The sequence below is a fragment of the Astyanax mexicanus genome, chromosome 22 (assembly GCF_023375975.1).
Source record: "Astyanax mexicanus isolate ESR-SI-001 chromosome 22, AstMex3_surface, whole genome shotgun sequence".
Classification (NCBI taxonomy): Eukaryota; Metazoa; Chordata; class Actinopteri; order Characiformes; family Acestrorhamphidae; genus Astyanax; species Astyanax mexicanus.
Window position 1 is genome coordinate 23,645,803 of NC_064429.1, and position 24,239 is coordinate 23,670,041.

Here is a 24,239-nt window from a genome sequence, read left to right on the forward strand (position 1 = left end):
CTTATATTCATGGTGGCCAATTTGTTACTGTTATTTTAAACCTGCTTTTTGAACCTTAAGCTCAAAAATTATTTAGCAAAAATTCACTTCTCATTTTATTCAGTTTCACAGCATTTACACATGACCCCTCACTTATAAACATCCTCTTCTTCTAGGGTGCTGTCGGACCTCCTGGAAACACTGGTGAACCTGGCCTGATTGGAACTAGAGTAGGTTATTTAATTATAAACAACTGCATGAATGTCTGCACTCACTTCTGTTTAAGCCTATTAATAATATTTACTATATAACATCTTTTCAATTCAGGGTGAACCTGGGCATGATGGAGAGGCTGGACGGAGTGGACCCGACGGTGCCAAGGTCAGAAAAACCATTTATCACACCTGCATGTTTTCAGAATAAGCTGCACCGCATAAGTGCTCCTCACACTGGCATATTTGATTTATTTTATTATGATTCTGAATTTTCATTGTTTGCAGGGTGAAAAGGGGGATTTGGGAGCTGAGGGTGAGCATGGAGAGAAAGGAGAGATTGGACTGAAAGGAAAGGAAGGACCCCCTGGAGATCCTGGGCTAGTTGGCGTCAGAGTGAGTAATTTTCACTCTCATAGCAGAACATCCACCTGTTATCAACATTATCAGACTGGTATCTGTATCAGCAGATACTTGAGGTTACAGTATCTGCATTAAACATAAAATTGGTATCATTCCTCCTATTTGTAATGTTGGGCATCTGTTTTTTTACTATGTTTCAGGGTCCTGAAGGTAAACCTGGAAAAATTGGAGAAAGAGGCAAACCAGGAGAAAAGGTAGGCTCATAATTTTATGTTTATTTTATATCTATACAGTACCAGTCAAAAGTTTGAACACGTTAAATTCAGTCGTTTTCATTATTTTAACATTTTCAGTGTTGATTGAGATTAATATTAAAGTTATCCAAACTATAAAGAAAGATATGTGGAATTATTTAGTAAAAAAAAAAACAGATTATGTTTTATATTTTAAATTCTTCAAAGTAGCATCATTTGCTAAGAAGACATTCTAAATGGCTTTTTGTTAACAGCTGTGTAAACTCTTTAGTTTATTACTTAAATTTCTTGCTCCTCTTAATGTGTGACATGTGAAGAGGTAGAGTTGTTATACAGTGATACTATTTACTAATGTATACTATTTGAGTAATGTTTTAATCCATAATAAGGCAAAACTACTCAACTAAGTAAAGGAAAAAAAAATAATAAAAGAAGGTCAGTCCATCAAAAAAATTGTCCAGAACTTGTGCAGTCGGAAAGACTTAAAAAAATTATGATGAAACTGGCACTTATTAGGACTGCCCAAGGCAAAGAAGATCAAGTGTTACATCTGTTGCACAGGAAAAGTTCATCATAGTTACCAGTCTACATGATTCCTTATGTGCTTCTTCATAGTCTGGATAACTTCAGTATTCATTCACAATTTATGAAAAAATATTAATACCTTTAATAAAATACCCTTTCTCTGCACATGATCTGAAAAAGACTTTTGTTTTGTTCCAGGGTAGCAAGGGTCACCAGGGTCACCTCGGTATGACTGGAGAAGTTGGTGATCTGGGACCTGTGGGTTTTCCTGGGCCAAAGGGAAACAGAGGAACCATCGGATTTGTGGTAAGATCCACATTTCATGGCATGATAGACAAGAAAGAATAAAGCAGCTCTTTTTTTTACTGGTACCTCAGCTGAACCGTGTTTTTAATGTGTTGTGTTTTTTAGGGTGCCCCTGGGAAAATGGGCATGCAAGGAGACCCAGGACTGTCTGGATATGAAGTAAGTCTTATAACGCATAAAAAAACAACATTTATATATGTAAATTAACATGTTTTTTACAGCTGCAAGTCTGGACCAAAGTCCATACTAAGTTTTATGGGTTTTGTTAACTTGGTGTGTACATTTGATCCAGTTAGTTGTGGTTTCACAGTCCAGTTAAGTGACTAAAATCAACCAACGTGGTGGGCTGTGTCTTCCAATACTTTACCATATTTTTCGCACTATAAGGCACACGTAAAATCCTTTATTTTTTGCAAAATTGTCAAATTAGCCTTAGTCAAATTGCGTTAAATTCACCAGCACCGGGGCTGCTAGAGCAGCATTAGCATTAGCCATTATTCGGATAGCTCTTTCACCTTTAGAGGTGATTATATCGGAGTGTAGCCTGCGCTAGCTGTTAGTCGCTAATGCTAATGCCCCAGCCTTAGTGCTGGAGAAATTTAGAAATCTAAGCTTTCTGTAAATAAACAGAAGCGCTTTACTCACCCAAATAAACAGTTGGGTATGTGCCCTTTTAATCTCACAGTACATGTGTATAGTGACAATAAAGGCATTCTGTATTCTATAAGGTGTTATGCTGAATTCTGCCTCCCCAGCAGTATCCAAGTCCCTTTCAGTATATGCATACCCCACAGCAGAATGAGCGTTACAGATTGCCCTCAGTTTTTTTTTTTTTTTTTTATTTATAAATAAGGGTTAATCTACAGTTACAGTAGATACATGTGAAGTGGAGACAATATTTCGGGTGACGGAGTTCGACACATTTCCAGTTCTTTTTCTTCTTCTGTTTTTAAATGGGTAAAAATAGTCTAGCTCAGCTTCCTGTATTTGGTTGAAAAATCCAAACTATCTAATATATATATATATTTTCCCACATTTTAACGATTGATCTGAACTAACCAAATTTTGCTTCTTTGATCTGGACCAAACAAGGCTGGTGTGAAGTTACTATAACTTACTATAATCTCTTACCTATCTCTTTTTTTTTTATAGGGTCACCAAGGACCTCAGGGCCCAATTGGCCCACCAGGACCAAAAGGTGCAAAGGTAAATTTAAACCAAGAACTGTCTGTTTTGTTCACTTTTATTCACTTATCACATGCATTTATAAATACACTCCAAGCAAAATGGGTTCTATATATATAAACAAGTTGTAGAAGAGCTATATAACTAAGTTCAATACTCAGCAGGGAACAGATCAAACTGAGGGGTATTTATACTAGACAGGGCAGGTGAAAACAATCAGTAACTGGGAGAGCGGGAGAGCCGTATCGTCATGTGATCAGCAGAGTGCGGGAAGTCCGGTGTGAGTGCATGCTGGAAATTGGAGTCTTTGATTTATTTAGAGTGCAGAGCAGGCAGACTGACAGCATCAGGACTAATAATATAGTCCTTTTTTGTATCATTAAAACAGTGAAACCAGTTAAGGTGGTATAGAGAACTACACACTTTATACATCTAATTATTAGGTTATCATTCATTCAGTGTTTCTTCTGAAATCATAGAAATAAAGTGTTTATGCTGCAATTACTCTTCAGAGATCTTCTACTTGATATTGGAGCATTGCTTTAGGGTTTGATTGCATTCCATGACAAAAGCATTAGTGAGGTCAGGACAGCAGATAGAGAAAACACAGTTCCACTGTTCCACACCTCAGTGTTGGGGGCCTTAATACCCCTCGATTCCTCAACTGGGAGAGAGGGCTGAGGGAGAATGCAGTTCCAGCATTAATGGAAATTAAAAAGCTTAAAAAACGAATAATTGGCCATTTTTACAACAAGCTCAAACGTGTGAAGACCAACAGTCAGCCACTCCTGGATAGCTTTATGTGATGCTCGCAGAAATTTTACTTCATGCATTGCATTTTACTTCTTTTAATTGTTGTGAAACGTAACCTATTTTTTGTTTAACTGGTCGGCCACATGCTGCACATATGACAAGAAACCACACCAATTCAATAAAGATCATTATAGCTGGAATAAATTGATAGAAGTTCTTTACAAGTTCTTCTTGCCTGTTCTTTTGAATTGAGTCCATATTCCATCACGTTATCCCTGTTTTATAATGCCATTGTTGCTGCGTTGTCCTACTTTAGCGTGATTAAAAAGAGATCCCGCTGCCATGTTTTATTGCTGTGAGTTGACATGCCATGATAATTGGTGTTATTTTAGTAACTTTTATGATTTTATGCTGGGATTTAAAAACAGAAATCAATTCTCAGTGGGTTTCAACCTTTGTCTGCAGGGTGAGCAAGGAGATGATGGGAAGATTGAAGGTCCTGCTGGTCCTCCAGGTGACATCGTGAGTCAGTTTGCTGGGTTTTGTTGTTGATAATGATGACGACGACTATTGATCTGTTGGAATTATTTCAATGTGGCAACCAGATCAATGAATGTGTTGTGTTTCCATTTAAACCCAGGGGCCTGTTGGGCATAGAGGAGACCGAGGAGAATCAGGTGACCCCGGCTACCCAGTAAGCATAGCGTTTTTTATAGCATTTATTTTTATTATTATAGCTAGCCTTTCTTAATGAGCTTTCATTACTGCTTTTCTATACAAATATCAGGGTCAGATTGGTGTAGACGGACAAAGAGGCAAAGCTGGAGCTCCAGGTCTTCCTGTAAGCGCATCTGCAGCACATGTAAACTAAATAACAGTTCCTTATGCTTTGTCTCATGTATTTCTAATTATGGTAATATTATTGTCACAGGGAAATCCTGGTCCAAGAGGCACCCAAGGGCCTAAAGGATCTAAAGGCGATCAAGTAAGAATTTAAGCTATTTAGAAACAAGCTTTTTATTTTTATTGTTTTTTTTAAGCATTGTATATGTACATATTATGTAATACCACTCTGGAAAAAAAATTAAGAGACCACTTCAGTTTATGAATCAGTTTCTCTGATTTGATTTTTAAACATTGTTGTTTTATTCTATAAACTACAGACAACACTTCTCCCAAATTCCAAATAAAAATATTGTCATTTAGAGCATTTATTTGCAGAAAATGAGAAACTGCTGAAATAACAAAAAAGATGCAGAGCTTTCAGACCTTAAATAATGCAAAGAAAACAAGTTCATATTTATAAAGTTTTAAGAGTTTAGAAATCAATATTTCTTAGAATAACTGTTTTTTATTCACAGTTTTCATTCGTCCTGACATGTTCTCCTCCACCAGTCTTACACACTGCTTTTGGATAACTTTTACTACTCCTGGTGCAAAAATTCAAGCAGTTCAGCTTGGTTTGATGGCTTGTGAACCATCCATCTTTCTCTTAATTATATTCCAGAGGAATATAATCATATTATTATATGTTTAATTTGGTTAAATTGAAGAAACTCATCATTTTTAAGTGGTCTCGTATTTTTTTCCAGAGCTGTGATGTACATATTATATCATACATCAAATCTTACAATGTATCACATCATATAACATTTCCAGGATCACAGCTTTATAAGAGAAGGACAATTCCTCTTAAACATCAGTTGAGGGCAATGCAATTTACTTTTATATCATTCCAAGTCATTTTGGAGCTTTTTATTGTTAATACCAGAAAAAGTTAATCAAATTACATTTTTTTTTCTTTATTGTGTCACAGATCTGATTTTTTCAGGGCTATGAGGACAAAATAGATTTCATTCACTTTCTTTCATATGTACTCCTAGATCAGATACATGTATCTTTTTGCCAGTATGCACGTGTTGTGCCAGTGTTGTGCCAAATTCTGACTCTCTGCTAAATTCTTAATTGGCACAACAGAGTACACTCATGATTCCTGTTCCTTTTAAAAAATAATGATAATTTGTTCTATTACAAACAACAGAACATTGCTTAAGGCAAGGGAGTCAGACTCTGGCAGGGAGTCAGAATCCAGCACAACACCAGCGTCAAAGCAAAACAACAGAAGCAACGTACATAAATGCGTCAGTGTGCACGTTTGTGATTCATTCACAGTACAGACAGATACAGATCACATGAATATAAATCATCAAAAGAGCCAGATCTGATATGAGCCTTTGACACAGCATAATGCAAAAAATAGTTTCTAAAAAAAAGTATTGTGGTCTTTAAAAAGCTTTTTGACTAAAGTTTGAGTAAATTACTATTGATCTTTTTTTATATCAATTTATCAGGGTCCAAAAGGCAAAAAGGGTGTTCCAGGAGAATCGGGCAGCCGTGGGTCCTCAGTAAGTGTCTGTAATGTGATTTATACTGTAAAATAAAAGTAAAAGGAGATACCTGCTTGACTTTCAGATGGATTTCAGACTATGATGACAAAACACTCAAGACATTTCTTCCCTGTGTTTTTTTTAGGGTTCAGTTGGTCTTTCTGGTCCCAAAGGTGTTGTAGGCCGAGAGGGACCTGAGGGCTTGCCTGGCATGGATGGACTTTCTGGAAAAGATGGGCCCAAAGGAATCGCAGTAAGAAAGCTGATGTATAACCTGTAGATGCAGACTTTTGTAGGCCTGGTTACTGAACATTGCTGTTAACATCTCTGCATCTCTTGTTGTGTCGTTGTGTTAGGGAGAGCAGGGAAACGATGGAGAAGTTGGTTTACCTGGAAACTCAGGTCCACGTGGTCAAACTGGACCACCGGGCTTAAGAGGCAGTCAAGGATCCTTTGGACCAAAGGTACCAACCTCAGTACAGTGATATTCTCTTTATTTTAGTAACTTTTACCAAATACCAAATATGGACAAGGATTGGTGGGACCAATTAGTTGGATTTTGAAGAGAAATGCTCTTGCCTTTACAAACCAATAATAACTACATTTATTTAATTTATTTTTCTGTTGCCAGTGAAAAGTTTTTTTTTCTGCATTGTAGATTAATACTGAAATCATCTAAACTATGAAGAAAACCCTATTAAATTATTAAGTAAACAAAAAAATGTTAAACAAATCAGAATATTTTCTCAGTCAGCTTTATGAGGTAGAGTTACCTGTCATGGCTTTTAGTTAACAGCTGTGCTGAACTCGTCAAGAGTTAATTACTTAAATTTCTTGTCTCTTAAAGTGTTTGAGAGCATCAGTTGTAAAGTTGTGAAGAGGTAGAGTTACTGCTATACAGTAAATAGCTCTGATTGAGTAATGTTCTAATCCATATTGTGGCAAGAACTACCACATTAAATAAAGAAAGAAATGAAGGTCAGTCAATCCGAAACATTTCAAGAACTTTAAAAGTATGGTGAAACTGGCTCTCATCAGGACCACCCCTGGAAAGGAAGACCTAAAGTTATCCATATAAGAGCTCACCTAAATGCTTCAAGATCCCTCCATCTCTGCTTGCTGTGGGTACATGAACTCCTGTTCATAGCTTTCTCTTTCACTTAAAAATGATAGAAACAGCTTGTTGTTCTTTTACATGTTTTAAATTTAAAATTGACTTCTCTTTGTTTTAATCATGTTTGAATCATTCATGCTTTATTCTTATTTTTATTTATATTTCTATATTTTTGTTATTTTTTTTACATGTTTTTAATTTGACTTATTTTTGTATTTTCTAATTTGTAAAGCACTTTGAATGACCATTGTGTCTGAAAGGTGCTATATAAATAAACTTGCCTTGCTTTGTTTTGCCTTAAATGTGCTTCAAATCTCCAGAACATTGTCCTTGAAATTTGGTAGCTGCTGCAATTTACTAAGGAAATGTGTAATCTGTTGTTTTTGGGCACTTTTAGAGACACCCAAAATTTTAGTGTTACCTTTTTCCCCACTGTGTTTTGTTCCCAGTACTTTGTTTAGTGCAAAAAAAAACATTAATTACTAGTTGTCAATGAACATTTTTATAATCGACATTGTCGAATATATTGACTAATCGTTACATCCCTAATTTCAGGCAGATTTTTGTGAGTATGGAGGGAAGATTTTAGTCTAATAGGAAATGTAACATATCCCCTTTCAGGAAAAATCAGTTTCAGCACATATTGATCTCTCACCTCTTCCTTCTTGTGTTTTGTACAGGGTGAGAGGGGTCTTGCAGGAGAGACTGGACCAATAGGAAAGCGTGGAGTCCCTGGAGGCATGGTCAACCAAGGAAAGCAGGGTGACACTGGTGTTAAAGGACAACCTGTGAGTTTCAGCATTTTACCCTCTATTCGTTTAGGTCCAACTTCATTTTATACTAATCAGTGTCCCTGGGCAAGACTCCAAATATTATATTTTTCTTACCTTTGTAACATGACACTACATAAGAGTGATATCCTAAATTCTGGAAATATAGCATACAGAATCCTACATAATCTTTTTTCCCTTTACTCAGGGTGATCCTGGTGAGCAGGGATTCCCTGGAATTCTTGGAATCTTTGGACCCAAGGTGAGCCCTCTCCTAGTCTTTAAGCAAACCTATGCAACAGTAATCAAATATTAGACACATTCTGATGCATTGAATGGGACTATTGCAGCTTTTGGTTTTGTTGGTAAAAAAAAAAATAGTACAATAAAAAAAACACTTTAGTTGGTCAGTCTTTTGTAAAGACATTTTATGTACATTTTATTCAAAAAGGTATTTTGATCGTCTGATTGGTAAAAGCCAGACCCTGAACTCATAAGCCCAGTAGTAAATCAGGTCTAAGATTTATTCTCCATGCTTTTATTTCATTTTCATTAAATGGTTTGGCTTTAAGTAGAGAAAATTTGTATCTGACCGAGTCGAGTCTGCATGATGCAGTGAAGGCACACATGAAGCCCAGCTGAGCAAACACAGCTTTTCACACAGCTTTTCACATAAACATGGTGCACCTGCACCCAATTAATCAGGTCCCTGCACAGAAGACAAGCATTATGCTGATGATTTCATTATTCTACAGCAGAGTTATGAATTATCTGCCACTAATTTCTTTCCACTGTTTATGTTGTGTAAGAGTATGAATAACTACTGTATGTAATCATTTTGTAAAACCGAAAGTTCACCCAAACACTGCAGGAGTGCCTAGCAACAAGTAAAAGTCCTATCAGTGACCTTTTTAGCTAATTGCAATCAGTAATTATCAGTCATTCATTATTAGACATATATAAGTTTATAATATATGCCACTTAAACTGGTCTACAGATCTACAGCTCTGAAAAAAATAAGAGAGCACTTAAAATGATGAGTTTCTTTGATTTTAACAAATTGAACACCTCTGGAATATAATTAAGAGGAAGAAAGATGATTACAAGCCATCAAACCAAGCTGAACTGCTTGAATTTTTGCACCAGGAGTGGCATAAATCTATCAAAAAGCGTAAGACTAATGGAGGAGAACATGCCAAGATGCATGAAAACCAGGGTTATTTCACCAAATACAGATTTCTGAACTCTTAAAACATTTGAATATGAACTTGTTTTCTTTGCATTATTTGAGGTCTAAAGGTTCTGCATCTTTTTGTTAATTCAGCCGTTTCTCATTTTCTGCAAAAAAAAAAAAAAAAATTTGGAATTTGAGAATGTTGTCAGTAGATTATAAAATAAAACAACAATGTTTATTTTACTTAAACACATTCCTATAAATAGCAAAATCAGAGAAACAGCTGTATATCTGACCTCACTAATGCTCTTTATTAGCCAAATGTTATCAAATCCTCACAGCAATGTCCTAAAATCTATTGTAAGAGTTTTACTAAAGAGTAGACCCTGTTATAACTCATAATTTAAAAAAAAAAGAACTTTGGACATGCATTTATTGTGTCTGTGGGTCATATGATAATAAACTTCTGTTCTATTAATTTGACAGCTTAATCAAATATATATAATACTGTGCCTGATAATTAGAGTTGAATGTTTTTAGGGTCCGCCGGGTGATTTTGGGCCTAGTGGTATCCAGGGCCCGAAAGGACCACAGGGTTTGATGGTAAGCACCACTTTGAACACAGCTGTCACAAAACTTAATGAAACAGACAGAGATTGATAGATCAGCAACTACTGTAGGTGTTCCTGTTTTTCAGGGAAGGGAAGGAACCATCGGACCAGTCGGAATCATCGGCCCCAGTGGATATCCAGTACGTGCTGCACAGTCTCTATTCTGGATACTCTATTTTTGAAGCATCTTGGTGCTTTCAACCAGAAACCTTGTACCTATATTTTTGCCATTGTTCACTTTCTGACATTGTTTGAAACTGGCAGTTGGTTTTTGCGTTCTGTCAAAACTGATTAATGATGAATGGACCAATATACATGCTCCAAAATAGCCCGGAAATCTCCTTACATTGATTTCTCATATAAATTTGCCATTTTGGAGATAAAAGGACAGCATGTACAGCTAATTAATTTATGAAACTTCAAGTCTCATGCGAGTATCAGGATTATATCTGGATGAAGCCAAACCACATAAATTTGCAAGTGTAAACACCCCTAATACACACATTTAATACAAATACAAATCAGATCACTTAAACCACTTTAGACACATTTGAGAAAAATGGAGAGGAAAATACTAAAACAGAGGCTTTTTTGAGTGTGCCTCTGAAAAATCTCTGTTTGAAGAGCCGTGTAGCCCTAAAATTCCCCCCCACCCTCAAGTTTAACAAGAATTGGGTCACGCTACCCCTAGACATACATGCCAAAAAACAGAGGGGTAGGATTAAGGCCAAGGGGTGAAATTGAGCCCAAGTGTACAGTAAATGCATGTTACAAAAATCTTATCAGGATACAGTCCAGACCAGACCAAGGTTTTCAAAGTATGACGGCAATTCTTTTAGACAAACCCTTTCTGAAGCCTTTAATCTGTATCACATAGTAATCTGAGTTAATCTTGTCTCTCTTAGGGACCACAGGGGGACAAAGGAAATCGAGGGGAAACGGTGAGTGACCAGTTTGTGTCTGTTTCCTGTATGTGCAGGTGTGTTATTGTGAAGAAAGATTTCAGGCTCTGTACTCACACTGTCAGTGCTGGCCTCTTCCTCCTCTAACTTTAGGTCACTTTCAATCAACAAAACAGTCTTTTAAAATAAGCCATACATTCCTAAATACATAGATCCAAATCATTTGTTTGTACAGGACATGCACTACTAGTCAAAAATTTTAAACACCCCTATTTTTAGTTGTCCATTAGCAGTGGTGTATAGCCTAGACAAGCTGCTGGCTTACTTCTGTTCCAATACTGCTTTACTATGGATAAAAGCTCTGTAAAGCTCATTTTTTAAAAATCTATTTAGTTTTTATGGGTAAAAGTGTCTTGATAAAAGCCTTTTTTTATTTATTTTTTTTTTTATTTACAAATTTCAACCCAATTCCACTGACCACATATCATAAGGCCTAAGGATGTTGCATAAAGACCAAGATGCACCATAAAAGCTGTAAACGTTTAAGCTGTATATTTTTTGATACTGTTTAGAAATCATTGCACCATTAAAATGCTATGAATTGTGCACTTTTATTTAAATTCTCAATCTGATTTCTTCTCCTTGTTTTTGAATAGGGTGTACCAGGACCAAAGGTAAGTCTCAACATATAATAATCATGTAAATAATTAATCATGTAATGATAAATGTGAAGATATTTCACAAAAAAAATATCCTAACTTTAAACTTTAAAGAAACTAAATCAAATCTGTTTCTTCTTTAGGGACCTCCAGGTCCTCGAGGACCACAGGGACCACCTGTAAGTACTTTTTAGAATTAACACACACATACACACATAGGAATACAGTACTGCGCTAAGGTTTATGGTACCTAATCACATTATTTAAAACCATTTATCAGTTGTGAAACTGCAGATCACGTTAGAATATATGTAGGGTAACATAAATCTAGTAACAACTAACAAGAATTACTTATTTTGAAGAAAATAATGAGATTATGAATTAGTAGGGCCCTATGGTTTCTGTTATTAGGACAACGTTGACATAATTGTGAAATTTAGGATTAAAAATTGTCTAAAGACAAAACAAATTGACAAAAAAAAAAATCCCATCAAAAAACAAGAAGCAATAAAAAAGAGAAAAGTAAGATAATACAATTTTGGACAAAAATGGATAGTACTCTATGTGAGGAGAGCCCTTCACCCACTTTACATGAAAAAAATCAATCAATGAACCATTTGTAGCACCTTTATTGTAAAGAATATGTCGATAACAATTATGTTGAAAAACATTTGTGAGTAATGAGAATGTAGTCTCTGCATGTAGTGTATTCAGTGTATTTTTATTGTTTTCTAGGGTCCCTCTGGAGTTCCATTGTCACTCGTAAGTACTTTTATCACATCTTCAAAAGACACGCTGCTCTAGTGTGTTTAAATAAAAGCAGCCCTGGAAAAAATAGGAACAAAGCTGAACTGATTGCATTTTTGTGCCAGGAGTGGAATAAGGTAATCCAAAAGCAGTGTGAAAGACTGGTGGAGAGCATGCCAAGAACATGTGATTAAAAAATCTGGGTTTTTCTACCAATTATTGATTCTGAACTCTTCCTTAGATCAAACTTTAGTATTGTTATTGTTTCTGAAAATTAATATGAACTTAAAATTGGAAAGCACTGCATCTTTTTCTAATCTCATTTTCTGCTAATAAATGCAATAAATTACAATAGTTTTATTTGAGATTAAGGACAAATAGCATCAGTAGTTCATAGAATAAAAAAACAATGTTCATTTTACTCAAACATATACCTATAAATAGTTAAATGAGAGAAACTAATTGTTTTGAATGGGTCTCTTATTTTTTCCAGAGCAGTATATGTTTAGTAATTGTTGTAGTACAGGTAGAAAAGGTACCCGTTCATCACAGTCGTCTCTGTTATATCTTTATTCTGATACAGAAAAATGGGGAGCTTGGTGCTGCTTTTCAAGTTATATTTGATTCCTACTCTGCATTGAGGTCTGATGTAAGTATTTTAATACAGTACAAGTATTTTAAAACAATATTGCTAAATTGAATGACTGAGCTTAAGATAAACAGTATCTAAAAAAGATAAATATGGAAATTTATAGCACATGAAAACCTTTTCTCTGGCCTCTGTTTCTCTGTCATATTTAGGCATACTCAGACATGGACCTCCCAATGCTGGACCAGGGAACAGAGATCTTTAAGACCCTTCACTACCTCAGTAACCTGATCTACAGCATCAAGAACCCGCTAGGAACCCAGGAGAATCCGGCCAGGATGTGCAGGGACCTGCTGGACTGTGAGCAGAGGATGAACGATGGTGAGGAATACACTATTATATAGTGAGATGTTCACTATATTAAAACTGTGCTCTGTTTTAGACTGGTAATGTATTTCTAATACAAAATAATCCCTTTTATCGACAGGCACTTACTGGATCGACCCAAACTTGGGCTGCTCATCTGACACAATAGAGGTGACCTGCAACTTCACCGGAGGAGGCCAGACCTGCCTGAGGCCGCTCACTGTGTCCAAGGTTAAACACCTCACTGTTAAACCAATTATAATAATTCTTTTACTGTAATTTTCACACTATAAGGTGTAGCAAATTATAAATCGCAGTATCAATGAACATCTATTTTCATACATAAGGCACACTGGATTATAAAGCACATTTAAGAGACACTATTAGGAATTTCTAATTCAGCAGGTCTCGCCACTGGGTGGTGGTGTGGGGGTAGCTAATTAAGTTAATTAAAGCTAAGCTAAATAAACAAAACTAAAATAATAAAAAGAAGACTTTCTTTTAAAGTCAAACGAGCGCTGGATGTTAATCTACACAGATTTCTCTCCTGAAAACTGTTTATTTGGGTGAGTAAAGTGTTTCCATTTATTTACAGGAAGCTTAGATTCCCAAATTTCTCTAGCACTAAGGCTGAAGCATTAGCATTAGCATTATCGGCTAACCGCTAGCACTACACTGAGGAACCCTGTTTGCTACGGTAAGCCAGGGTGATATTAGCTACCGGTTTGCTTGTTTTAACACAGTAAATGTGCAGACTGCAGTTCAATATACAGTGCTTACCTCTAAACAACGAAAGAGCTGGTGCTTAGCATAGTTAGCGTCTAATGCTAAAGCTGCTCCTTCCACCTAGTGCTGTAGAACTAAACTAAAACTCCTGTATAATGCTGTACTTCAGCAGAGTGGCTTTACTGCTACATACAACCTGACTGGTAATTTATTTATTTATTTATTTATTTTTTATGTACCAAATTTATACAGAAAATAAAAAAAATAATATTTTTAAGTGTCCCTTATAGTCAGAAAAATACAGTATCTTTGTTTTCTTAATGTTTTGATATATTGTATGCTGTTGAGTGCTCTTATCTCATTCCTTCGCAGACAGTGTTGGGCACGTTACTTTGAAAAAGTAATTAGTTATAGTTACTCGTTACTTCTCCAAAAAAGTAACTGAGTTACTAACGGAGTTACTCCACTATAAAAGTAATTAGTTACCAGTAAAAGTAACTATTGCGTTACTTTTTATTATTCGCCCATCAAAAAAAGGAAATCAATTATGCATTTACTATTATTATTAGAAAAATAACAAAAAATAACAAACGAAAATAAACCCAAAATGTTGACAAAAATATAATCTAACGAATTTCAAAAAAATAAAACGAAATTCTCCACACAACCAAAGAAAATTACTAAAACTTGTAATACTGAAAAAAGCGGAAAAACGCGTCTGGGGATGAAATTTAACAAACCAAGCCACACTCAAAAGAAATATGTATATATAAAACAAAATAATGGACAAAAACAACAATTTAATGCCCGTTAAAATGGTATTAATATAACAGCTTCACCAAAAGAGAATAGAGCTTAGATCGTGCCCAAAAAATCCGACCCAGCCGGAGCCCGTGCACGTTCTGCCCAAGCCCGAACCATAAACTGTCATTATGAGCCTGACCCGATCCGCCCCATAAACTGTCTGTTTTCGGGCTGATTGAATGAGCGAAATATAATCAGAATTATGTTAATTAACACTGTAACATAGAAGCATAGAACTATTATTTAATTTAAATGATTTTTAAGAACAGCTACACACAATGCTGCAAGTCAAACGCGGAGGCGTTCACGTGCGCCCAGAGCTACGTGATTACAGTTTTTAATTTTTATTATAGTTTAATTTTATTTTGTTTTTATTTTTTCTGTTCATTTTAGGGTGGGCTTGCTAGCGCGAGCGCTTTACACAAGAACTAACGGACCACGAGTGCCGCGCGCTCGGCACAACAACTCCCGCTGTACAACTCCGCTGTACAACAGCGCTTATAAATAAATTAAACACAAAAATGAGGATATTCTATCAGTAATTTCAGTTCGTTTTAGTTAGTTTTATAAACACAAAATACAGTTCGAGATAGTTATGTTTTTCCTTTTAATTACCGTTTTTATTAGATTCAGTTAACACAAATGTTTTTCACTTTCAATTTTCGCTATTTCGTTCGCTTTAGTGAACAATAATAATTGGTTACTTAGCAACATTGTGATTATCACACCAGAGCTTTATATAAAATAAAAATAGGAGCCTGATTTCGGGTCCGTCCTCAGGTCAGGTGGGATTCGGGCAGAGAATCTAAGCTCTAAAATAGAAAGCAGCAGCACCACAAAAACCGGAGCAGCTAAAAAGAGCTTAACGTCCTTAATTCGGAACTTGGCCTGTCCACGGCAATCACTGAATTGATTAGAGCACGCAAATCGTCACAATTGTGCCTCACTTCACCACGCCAAACCACAGGCACAGCGGCCAGAAGCTCAAGTTCACCGGACAGAGGAGGGGTTAACCAGGGCAAAGCGAAGTAAAAAAAAAAAGTTCATAGAGCTGCTAAAGTAACGTGCAGTAACGGGGTGTCGGAAATGGTAACGGCGTTATAGTTACAGTCATAGTAATTAGTTAGATTACTCATTACTGAAAAAAAGTAACGGCGTTAGTAACGCCGTTAGTTTTAACGCCGTTACTCCCAACACTGTGCGCAGATGGAACCCAGATTATTAATTGAGTATTTAAAAATATATTTAGATATCACTCAAAATGATGATTAAATCCTTGAACCTACTGTTAATGACTGTGATTTTGCTGTAGTTGGAGATGGGTGTGGGTCTAATCCAGATGAACTTCATCCACCTGCTGAGCTCAGAGGCTGTACAGCTCATCACCATCCACTGCCTGAATGTACCTGTGTGGGCCACAGCAGCCTCCAGACCTCCATCCGCCTCCAACAGTGTGCGCTTCAAAACCTGGAACGGACAGATGATTCAGGCTGGAGGACTCATTCAGCCTGACCTGGTGAAGGACGAATGCTGGGTAAGTACAGAGCACGGAAGCCAACCACATTAATTTAATTTTTATTTTTTTATTACACCAGTTAACATTGTATATCATTTACCATAATTTATCAGATTTAATATTGATCTTACTGAAGATCATCATATTGAAATAAGAATTCAAACAAACATTTTTGCCTATATTTCAAAATAGTTTGAAATAGGATTTCATGTGGTATCAAAATCTCAAAAAGGTCCAATTTTACCATGTGGAGGTTTTTCTTAGATCCCATTATTTACTAGTGCATCCAAAAAATGGAATATCATTAAAAAGTTAATTTATTTCAGTAACTCAGTTCAAAATGTGAAACTCATATATTATATAGATGTATTACACACAGAGTGATCTATTTTAAGAGTTGTTTCTTTTAATATTGATCATTATGGCTTACAGCCAATTAAACCCCAAAAATCAGTGTCAGTTAAAGTAACACAGTGAACCTACACCATCACTGATCATCAGTAAATTTTATTTGGAAATCAAGGGACCAAATCAAGGGAGAGTCTGGAGGAAGAGTGGAGAGACACACAGTCCAAGTTGCTTGAGGTCTAGTGTGAAATTTTCACAATCAGTGATGGTTTGGAGAGACATGTCATCAGTGTTGATCCACTGTGTTTTATCAAGTCCAAAGTCAGTGCAGTGTTTTTCCACAAAATCTTACAGCACTTCATGCTTCCCTCTTCTGACTTTTATGGAGATGCGGATTTTATTTTCCAGCAGGACTTGGCACACTGCCCACACTACTATATAAAGTATCAATTGATCTTATATAATATTCTAATTTTCTGAGACACTGATTTTTGGGTTTTTATTGGCTATAAGCTGTAATCATCAATAATAAAAGAAATAAATGCTTTAAATTTTGGATATTAAACCAAGCCATATACCAGACGGCTGTTCTGGATTTTTCCAGAATAGACAGATTGTCAGTCTGTCCCTGCTTACTGCATGCTGTTTCACTTTTTTCTTTTTCAGATGACAGATGGACGGTGGCATCAGACCCAGTTCCAGTTTGTGACCCAGGACCCAAATCTGCTACCCATTGTGGATGTGCTCAACCTGCCCATCACCAAACCTGGATCTAACTACCACCTGGAGGTGGGGCCTGTGTGCTTCTTATAGAGCCCTGAGGAGGAGGCTGTGAATTCTTTTTACTCAACAGAGAGAGAGAGAAAGAGATGGAGGACTATGGCCTAGACTTCTCTGCTCCAGTGTAGACTGCAAACTCAGAACATGGAGAAGATAAGTTCTGGAGCATTCTGGGAGAAAACAGGACTTCTCGCACCAGCAGCTCCGCCGACACAAAGCTCTCTTTCTTTAAAAGCCGCTTCCTTTCTTCTGCGTTCCAACCCAAGACTGTGAGAAACTTTGAGCAGTCGTCTCGAACTGTTAGAAGAGTTAATTTATTCACACCGTTGCGTTTTCACCTGCGAAAGCCCCATTTCCTGTTACAAACAGGTGAAGAAAAGGAAGCTACACATGTATTTGCATTTACAGTACTTTTGTATCATTTTGTTACACTTATGTATTTATACAAGTATGTATATTTTCTGTAAAGTGCAATAATAGAAAGCAGAGAGATTTTGTTGTATAAAGATTAATCGTATATTTGGCTGTTTTTTAGGGAATCAAGGTTTACTGTCACTATTCAGGTTTGGTGGCTGTTGAGTCAGTGAGTGTATAGGTGTGTGTGTGACTGTGTAAGTGTGATTGTGTGTGTGAGTCTCGTTTGGACGATTCCAGCTGGACTAGGCCAGGAATCTTTGTGCATAAACACATTCATACACAGCCCATAAACAGCGTATCAAAACTCGTCAGGTTTCGTTCATAATTTCGTTCGGACGGAGGTGGATTCAGGCTTGAAAGTGTCATTAAACGTCTACCTCCAAACTTTTTACAAGCGTTATTGGTGCTTTAGGAAAATCAGCTTCAAACATATACATACATTTGTCTCCTGTGGTTGGATTGCATCCATCAAGTGTCTATAAATGAAATGCCTTTTGTACTTTGAAAGGGAATATTTTTGTATAAACAGAAAAAAGAAAAAATAGTGTTCTTTTTATGCAGCCATATTTTCACAAATGTTTCACAAATGTCTTTGTGCATCATCTGTACAAATCTTTTCTGAGTTCTACCAAGGTGTTATATATTTTTTTCAGGCTCTCTTCAGTCTGAAAGCTGCCATTTGCTGGCACAAAGTAAGCTACAGTGTTGATGTTCCTTTTTTTTAAACAGGCAGTTAAAACCCTTCTGGTGCTACTAAATATAGTCCACATGAATTAAAGGAAACAATTGCAGAGACCTCCATTAGCACTTCATCCAGTCCCGTGAGCCCCGTCTGACTGCACACGTTGATCGTTCGCCCTTGAGAAAGTGTCCGGTTCTCTTGCTCTGAGTACAGTGTGATGTGTTTGTTATAGAAATGTCTCAGTGAATAAATTGAATTTGCACAATTTTTCCACTTATTCTACATGTTGACATGTTCCAATACTTGATCTCAAATATCAAATTACATCATGGAAATCATTGTTCTTTTATACACCATTATTGTTTACAAATTCTCTGTGGTCTAAGCTGATCCTTGATGGTTAAGGTGGTTAAGATGCTGGTCATCCAGGCAAAAAGAAAAAAAAATAGGATTTAAAAAGTGTCCTGCAGGCTAAAGCGCTCAAATCCTGGTCATGCAGCTTGCCATCAGTTGCCGGAGCTATAAGAGAGCACAATTGGCCTTGCTCTCTCCTGGTGGGTAGATGGCACTGTTTCCCTTTATCACTTCAAAGGGTGATGTCGATCAGCATGAGGCATCTGTGAGCTGATGTATTGGAAGCCATTGGCTACTCGGCAATGCTGCATCAGCTGCAGTTTGAAAAGAGGTTGTGGCTGACTTCATGTTGGAGGAGGCATGTGCTAGTCTTTACCCTCCTTGTGTTCTGGCATCACTAGTGATGGGGGCCATACAGCTGAGTAGCAGCTGAATAGGTGGGACGATTGGCCTAGGTAAAATAGGAGAAAATGGGAAAAATAAGAAATGTCATTTTAAAAACTAATAAATCATATAAAATGAGCAACAAAAAAAAATTAAAATACACAATGACCATTGTAATGGATGCAGGGTCTCGTATTATTGGTATTTGGTGTCTAAATTTGGCTACTTTGGTTTAGTATTGGAAGTAACTGTTGCCAAAAAGTCTCTCAAATCATTTCTGTAAATACATACTGTAAAGAGAGCACAATTGGCCATGTTCTCTCTGGGTGGGTAGGTGGCACTCTTTCCCCACATCACTCCAAAGGGTGATGTCGATCAGCACAAAGCATCTGTGAGCTGATGTATCAGAACCGAGCGCGCTGTGATGCTTCTCAGCAATGCTGCATCAGCAGCTGTTCAAAAAGAGGTGGTGGCTGACTTTATATGTATCAGAGGAAGCATGTGCTAGTCTTTACCCTCCTGGTGTTGGGGCATCACTAGTGATAGGAGGAGTCAAAATGAGTGGGTTGGTATTGGCCTTGTAAATTGGGGAGAAAATGGGATAAAAATGTGAAATAAATAATAATAAAAAAGAATCTTTTTTTTTTTTTTTCTGTGCATTAAAGACAGAAAACAGCATTCTTATATTTTCCATCACTGGATAAATTATATAAGAATATAAGAGTGGGATTTAGACGGCAGTTTGAACAAGTTAAGGGAAGTGTTTGGACATACCGCTCTGAAATTTTTTTTAGACTTCAGTTTTTTTTTTTAAATCAGTTTCTCTGATTTTGCTATTTATAGGTATATGTTTGAGTAAAATGAACGTTGTTGTTTTATTCTTTAAACTGCAAACAATATTTCTTCCAAATTCCAAATAAAAATATTGTAATTTAGAGCATTTATTTGCAGAAAATGAGAAATGGCTGAAATAACAAAAAATATGCAGAGTTTTCAGACCTCAAATAATGCAAAGACACAAAAACAAGTTCATATATTCTTAAAGATTTACGAGTTGAGTGGAATAACCCTGTTTTTTAAGCACAGTTTTCATGCATCTTGGCATGTTCTCCTTCACCAGTCTTACACACTGCTTTTGGATACATTCAAGGATATATTCAAGCAGTTCAGCTTGGTATGATGGCTTGTGATCATCCATCTTCCTCTTGATTATATTCCAGAGGTTTTCAATTTGGTGAAATGAAGAAACTCATCATTTTTGAGTGGTCTCTTATTTTTTTAGAGCTGTGTTTTCTGGAATCAGGATGATATGTGTGACTTTTAGCTAAAGGGCTGCTAGTGCTTGTTAGCTAGCATGATTGAGGTCTGAAAGCTCTGCATCTTTTTTGTTATTTAAGCCATTTCTCATTTTCTGGTGAAGGTGTGGGATAAGTGGAAAACTGTACACATTTAATCTTATATTTTTCGCTTCTCCAGACAGCAGTACATCCAACAAATACTCAACAAACACTCAGAGCTCTGTGGCTCCTTCTCTTCGAAAACAAGGGCTTAAAATTTCCACTAGAAGCGGCTGCTGAAGCTGCAACCACAGGCCTGATTGTAGGTAATGCTAACCTTATTCAATCGTTTGCTTTTCAGTTACTTCTTTTTTTTTATTACAATCTCTCATTTTATCAGCTCGTATCAGCATTTGGTGGTGTGTCTGAAACTGTCAAGAGCCGTCTTGTGTTACAGGGAGGTGCTTTTGTGTGTAACCTTTTCTAGCGTTGATTGTTGGTTGGTTTGTTGTGCAGTGCAGTGCAGTGTTTTGTATAGGGTAATGAGTGCACTGTGTGTGTGTGTGTGTGTGTGTGTTAGCTACATCTTATAATTCACCCATATGATGCAGTTTGTCTGTCTGTCATTGTTCTGTTTCTGTTTGAATATTGTTCAAGTCAGAATACCTCACATTATTCCTCACAAAGAAACACAATACTTCTTTTTATTTTCTTCCCTCCAACAATCAAATTCATTTCAATTATCAAAAGGTTACAAACCCTCTTCATTTACCTCTGAATAAACAGCTGGGTGCTCATTAAGTCTCAGAGCGTTTGCTTGAATTAAATGTTTATTGTATTTGATATACCGCTTTGGAAAAAAAAAATAGGAGACCACTTCAGTTTCTGAATCAGTTTCTCAGATTTTGCTATTTATAGGTTTATGTTTGAGTAAAATCAACATTGTTGTTTTATTCTATAAAACTAGGGACAACATTTCTCCCAACTTTCCCAAAACAATTTTGTCATTTAGAGCATTTATTTGCAGAAAATGAGAAATGTCTGAAATAACAAAAAAGATGCAGAACTTTCAGACCTCAAATAATGCAAAGAAAACAAGTTCATATTCATACAGGTTTAAGAGTTCAGAAATCAATATTTGGTGAAATAACCTTGGTTTTTAAGCAACGTCTCGTGCTATAGTGGGTTAAGAAGCTTTTATCTCTCCTGTACAGTTTAGTTGCTGTTTTGGAGATACATTTATTATTAAGTGGACAATTCAGTTTTATTTCTACTATGTATCCAGCAGAGGGCGCTGCTGCATTATATTTATAATATGCGCAGTGCAGTTATTCCCTAATTCCCGGGTAGTTCTTAAAGAGCCCAGGCTATATTTTCCCCTCAGGTCCACTTATACATTTATACATGTATACAATTAACATTTGTGTGGGTTTTACGCACTATGAACCAGATAAGACGTATAACTACTTTAGGAGTTTGAACCAGAAATTACAGTTTTTTGTGCTTGCTTGCTATAACTGGTACTTTTAACACTATTGTGGAAATTACTAACATGACTAGCCTATCTGTTAACCTGCTTCACTAATCTGTAAGCAAGTCTTAAGAAACTGAGAGGAAAAGAGTGAGAAAAAGAAAAAAGCAAGAGAAAAGGGAAGCTAAAATTTTCAGTTTTCAGAATGCTAGGCTTAGATTTCAGTCTAATTTGAGCTTCTACACTGTAGAAATGATTTGACAGTGTGAAACAGCTGCACTATGAAGATGTGCAGGTATGTGCGCTCTTCTCACTGGTGCTGTAATCCACTGTCCTGTGCAGCACAATACCGTGTGAATATCATTGAAAAGGTAAGGTACTTTATTTCAGTAAATCAGTTTAAAATGTGAAACTCATATTATATAGATGTATTACACATAGAGTAATCTATTTTAAGCGTTTAATGTGTTTTATTGTTGATTATTATGGCTTATAGTAAATGAAAATTTGAAAAATAAGACCAATTGGTACTTTTGGCAGTGTGGGCAGTGTACCAAGTCCTGCTGAAAAATGAAATCCGCATCTTCATAAAAGTTGTCACCAGAGGACAGCATAAAGTGCCTTAAGATTTTCTGGTAAAACACTGCACTGACTTTGGACTTGATATAACACAGTGGATCAACACCAGCAGATGATGTGGCTCTCCAAACCATCACTGATCATCAGTAAATTTTACATTTTATTTGGAAATCAAGGGAGCAGAGTCTGGATGAAGAGTGAAGAGACACAAAATCCAAGCTGCTTGAGGTCTAGTGTGAAGTTTCCACAATCAGTGATGGTTTGGAGAGTCATGTCATCTGCTGGTGTTGATCCACTGTGTTTTATTATCAAGTCCAAAGTCAGTGCAGTGTTTTCCTGTACTATGAAATGGTGTTACCATAATAAATGCCCCATCAACAACAAATATGAAAACACTGACAGCTCCTAACATTGCAAAAACCTAGTGAGGGTAAATGTGTGTCAGGGAATGCAGGAGCAGGAAGAGGACACGGAGACAGACGCAAATGCAGGTAAGATTTATTAAACAAAGAAAACAACCGAATAAACCTGGGAAACCAAACCTGGGAAACATAAAACAAACATGATTAACAGGCTAACAAAACAACCAAGGAAACCAGGAAATATAAAACTAACTCAATAAATTAGGGAAATTAAACAGAAGAGTGACGGAAGAGCAAATGAGACAGAGAATAAACGAGAAAACGCTATAAAATCAACAAAGACAGACAGAGGAAAGGCGGAAACACTGGGAGGGAACACACAAGGAGGAAAACGGAAAAGGGAGACACCTGGTGAAACGAGTAACGAGGGGGCGGAGCTACAGATTACAGTCACGTGGGGGAGCACAGGTGAGAACAATCAGACAGAGAAATGGTGAAAACACAGAGCTCGTGCGGCAACACAAAGGAAAATATACAGACAGGAGGGCCGAAACGTCAAAGACAGACTAGGGAAGACACAGAACAGGGCCAGGACGTGACTATATGTTTACAGTACCCAAGCTGTCCCTGAGATAACAATTGTTAATTTTACATGCTGCTATTTCATGGCTTTTGACATGCCATGTGTACAGCTCTGGAAAAAAAAAACACTTAATGATGATTTTTCTTCTGGAATATAATCAAGCTATCAAATCAAGCTGAACTGAATTTGTGCCCCATTAGTGGCATAAAGATGTCCAAAAGAAGCGTGTGGAGAACATGCCAAAATGCATGAAAACTGCGATTGACAAACCAGGGTTATTCCACCAAATATTGATTTCTGAACTTAAAACCTGTTTTCTTTTCATTATTTGAGGTCTGAAAGCTCTGCATCTTTTTTGTTATTTCATCCATTTCTTATTCTGCAAATACATGCTCTTAATAACAATATTTTCATTTGAAATTTGGGGGATGTTGTATGTAGTTTATAGAATAAAACAACAATGTTCATTTTACTCAATCATATACCCATGGGCGTGGTAGTATGGGGGGGAGTGGACCTAACTCCCCAGGGCTTGAGTACGGAGAGGGGCCCATGAAAATCCTGATTTTTTTTTCTCTCATGTTCCTTGTGTATAGGGGCACACATTGTACAGTACAAACAGTGTACAGGACCCAAAATTGGCTGCTACCACCCCTGCTCCTCTCTCTCTCTGGCTCCTCCTCCCTCGTGCTTCATTCCAGTGGGTTTGTCTCGCTTCCCATGATAGCCTTTGTTTACCCTGCCTGTTGTCTTCCTCGCTTACGCTTTGCGTGATCTCTGTTTCCACCCGTTTTCGCTTTACATACGTCTTCATTTTTCGTTTTCCACACATTTTCATTTTCCGCCCGTTTTCATTTTCTACCCGTTTCGGTTTCCCACCCGTTTCGTTCACGTTCCTTGTGTACTGGCATGGATAGGGGCCCACTGAAAGTGAGAGTGTACAGGGCCCAGAATTTGCTGCTACGCCCCTACATATACCTATAAATAGCAAAATCAGAGAAACTGATTTAGAAACTAAAGTGGTCTCTTAATTTTTTTCCAGAGCTGTATCTGTGTACAT

General features: G+C 36.8%; 1 protein-coding gene across 2 annotated transcripts in view; it reads left to right on the forward strand.

Moving 5' to 3' along the window:
- col27a1b (collagen, type XXVII, alpha 1b) overlaps positions 1 to 20,981 on the forward strand; it is a 141,321-nt gene extending 120,340 nt beyond the window's left edge. Inside the window, exons 35-61 of one of the 2 annotated variants that reach the window (XM_022667443.2) lie at positions 156 to 209; positions 307 to 360; positions 480 to 587; positions 755 to 808; positions 1,532 to 1,639; positions 1,745 to 1,798; positions 2,792 to 2,845; positions 4,043 to 4,099; positions 4,218 to 4,271; positions 4,365 to 4,418; positions 4,509 to 4,562; positions 5,929 to 5,982; positions 6,110 to 6,217; positions 6,321 to 6,428; positions 7,759 to 7,866; positions 8,057 to 8,110; positions 9,563 to 9,625; positions 9,720 to 9,773; positions 10,539 to 10,574; positions 11,192 to 11,209; positions 11,338 to 11,373; positions 11,930 to 11,956; positions 12,525 to 12,590; positions 12,743 to 12,911; positions 13,018 to 13,127; positions 15,739 to 15,960; positions 16,957 to 20,981. In XM_022667443.2, coding sequence (XP_022523164.2) covers positions 156 to 209; positions 307 to 360; positions 480 to 587; positions 755 to 808; positions 1,532 to 1,639; positions 1,745 to 1,798; positions 2,792 to 2,845; positions 4,043 to 4,099; positions 4,218 to 4,271; positions 4,365 to 4,418; positions 4,509 to 4,562; positions 5,929 to 5,982; positions 6,110 to 6,217; positions 6,321 to 6,428; positions 7,759 to 7,866; positions 8,057 to 8,110; positions 9,563 to 9,625; positions 9,720 to 9,773; positions 10,539 to 10,574; positions 11,192 to 11,209; positions 11,338 to 11,373; positions 11,930 to 11,956; positions 12,525 to 12,590; positions 12,743 to 12,911; positions 13,018 to 13,127; positions 15,739 to 15,960; positions 16,957 to 17,103 — 2,085 coding nt within the window. In that variant the 3' untranslated portion in view covers positions 17,104 to 20,981. Of the gene's footprint in view, positions 1 to 155; positions 210 to 306; positions 361 to 479; positions 588 to 754; positions 809 to 1,531; positions 1,640 to 1,744; positions 1,799 to 2,791; positions 2,846 to 4,042; positions 4,100 to 4,217; positions 4,272 to 4,364; positions 4,419 to 4,508; positions 4,563 to 5,928; positions 5,983 to 6,109; positions 6,218 to 6,320; positions 6,429 to 7,758; positions 7,867 to 8,056; positions 8,111 to 9,562; positions 9,626 to 9,702; positions 9,774 to 10,538; positions 10,575 to 11,191; positions 11,210 to 11,337; positions 11,374 to 11,929; positions 11,957 to 12,524; positions 12,591 to 12,742; positions 12,912 to 13,017; positions 13,128 to 15,738; positions 15,961 to 16,956 lie in introns of those variants that run through there. The other variant, XM_049470480.1, reaches the window with a different exon arrangement.
- The last annotated feature ends 3,258 nt before the right edge of the window (positions 20,982 to 24,239 follow it).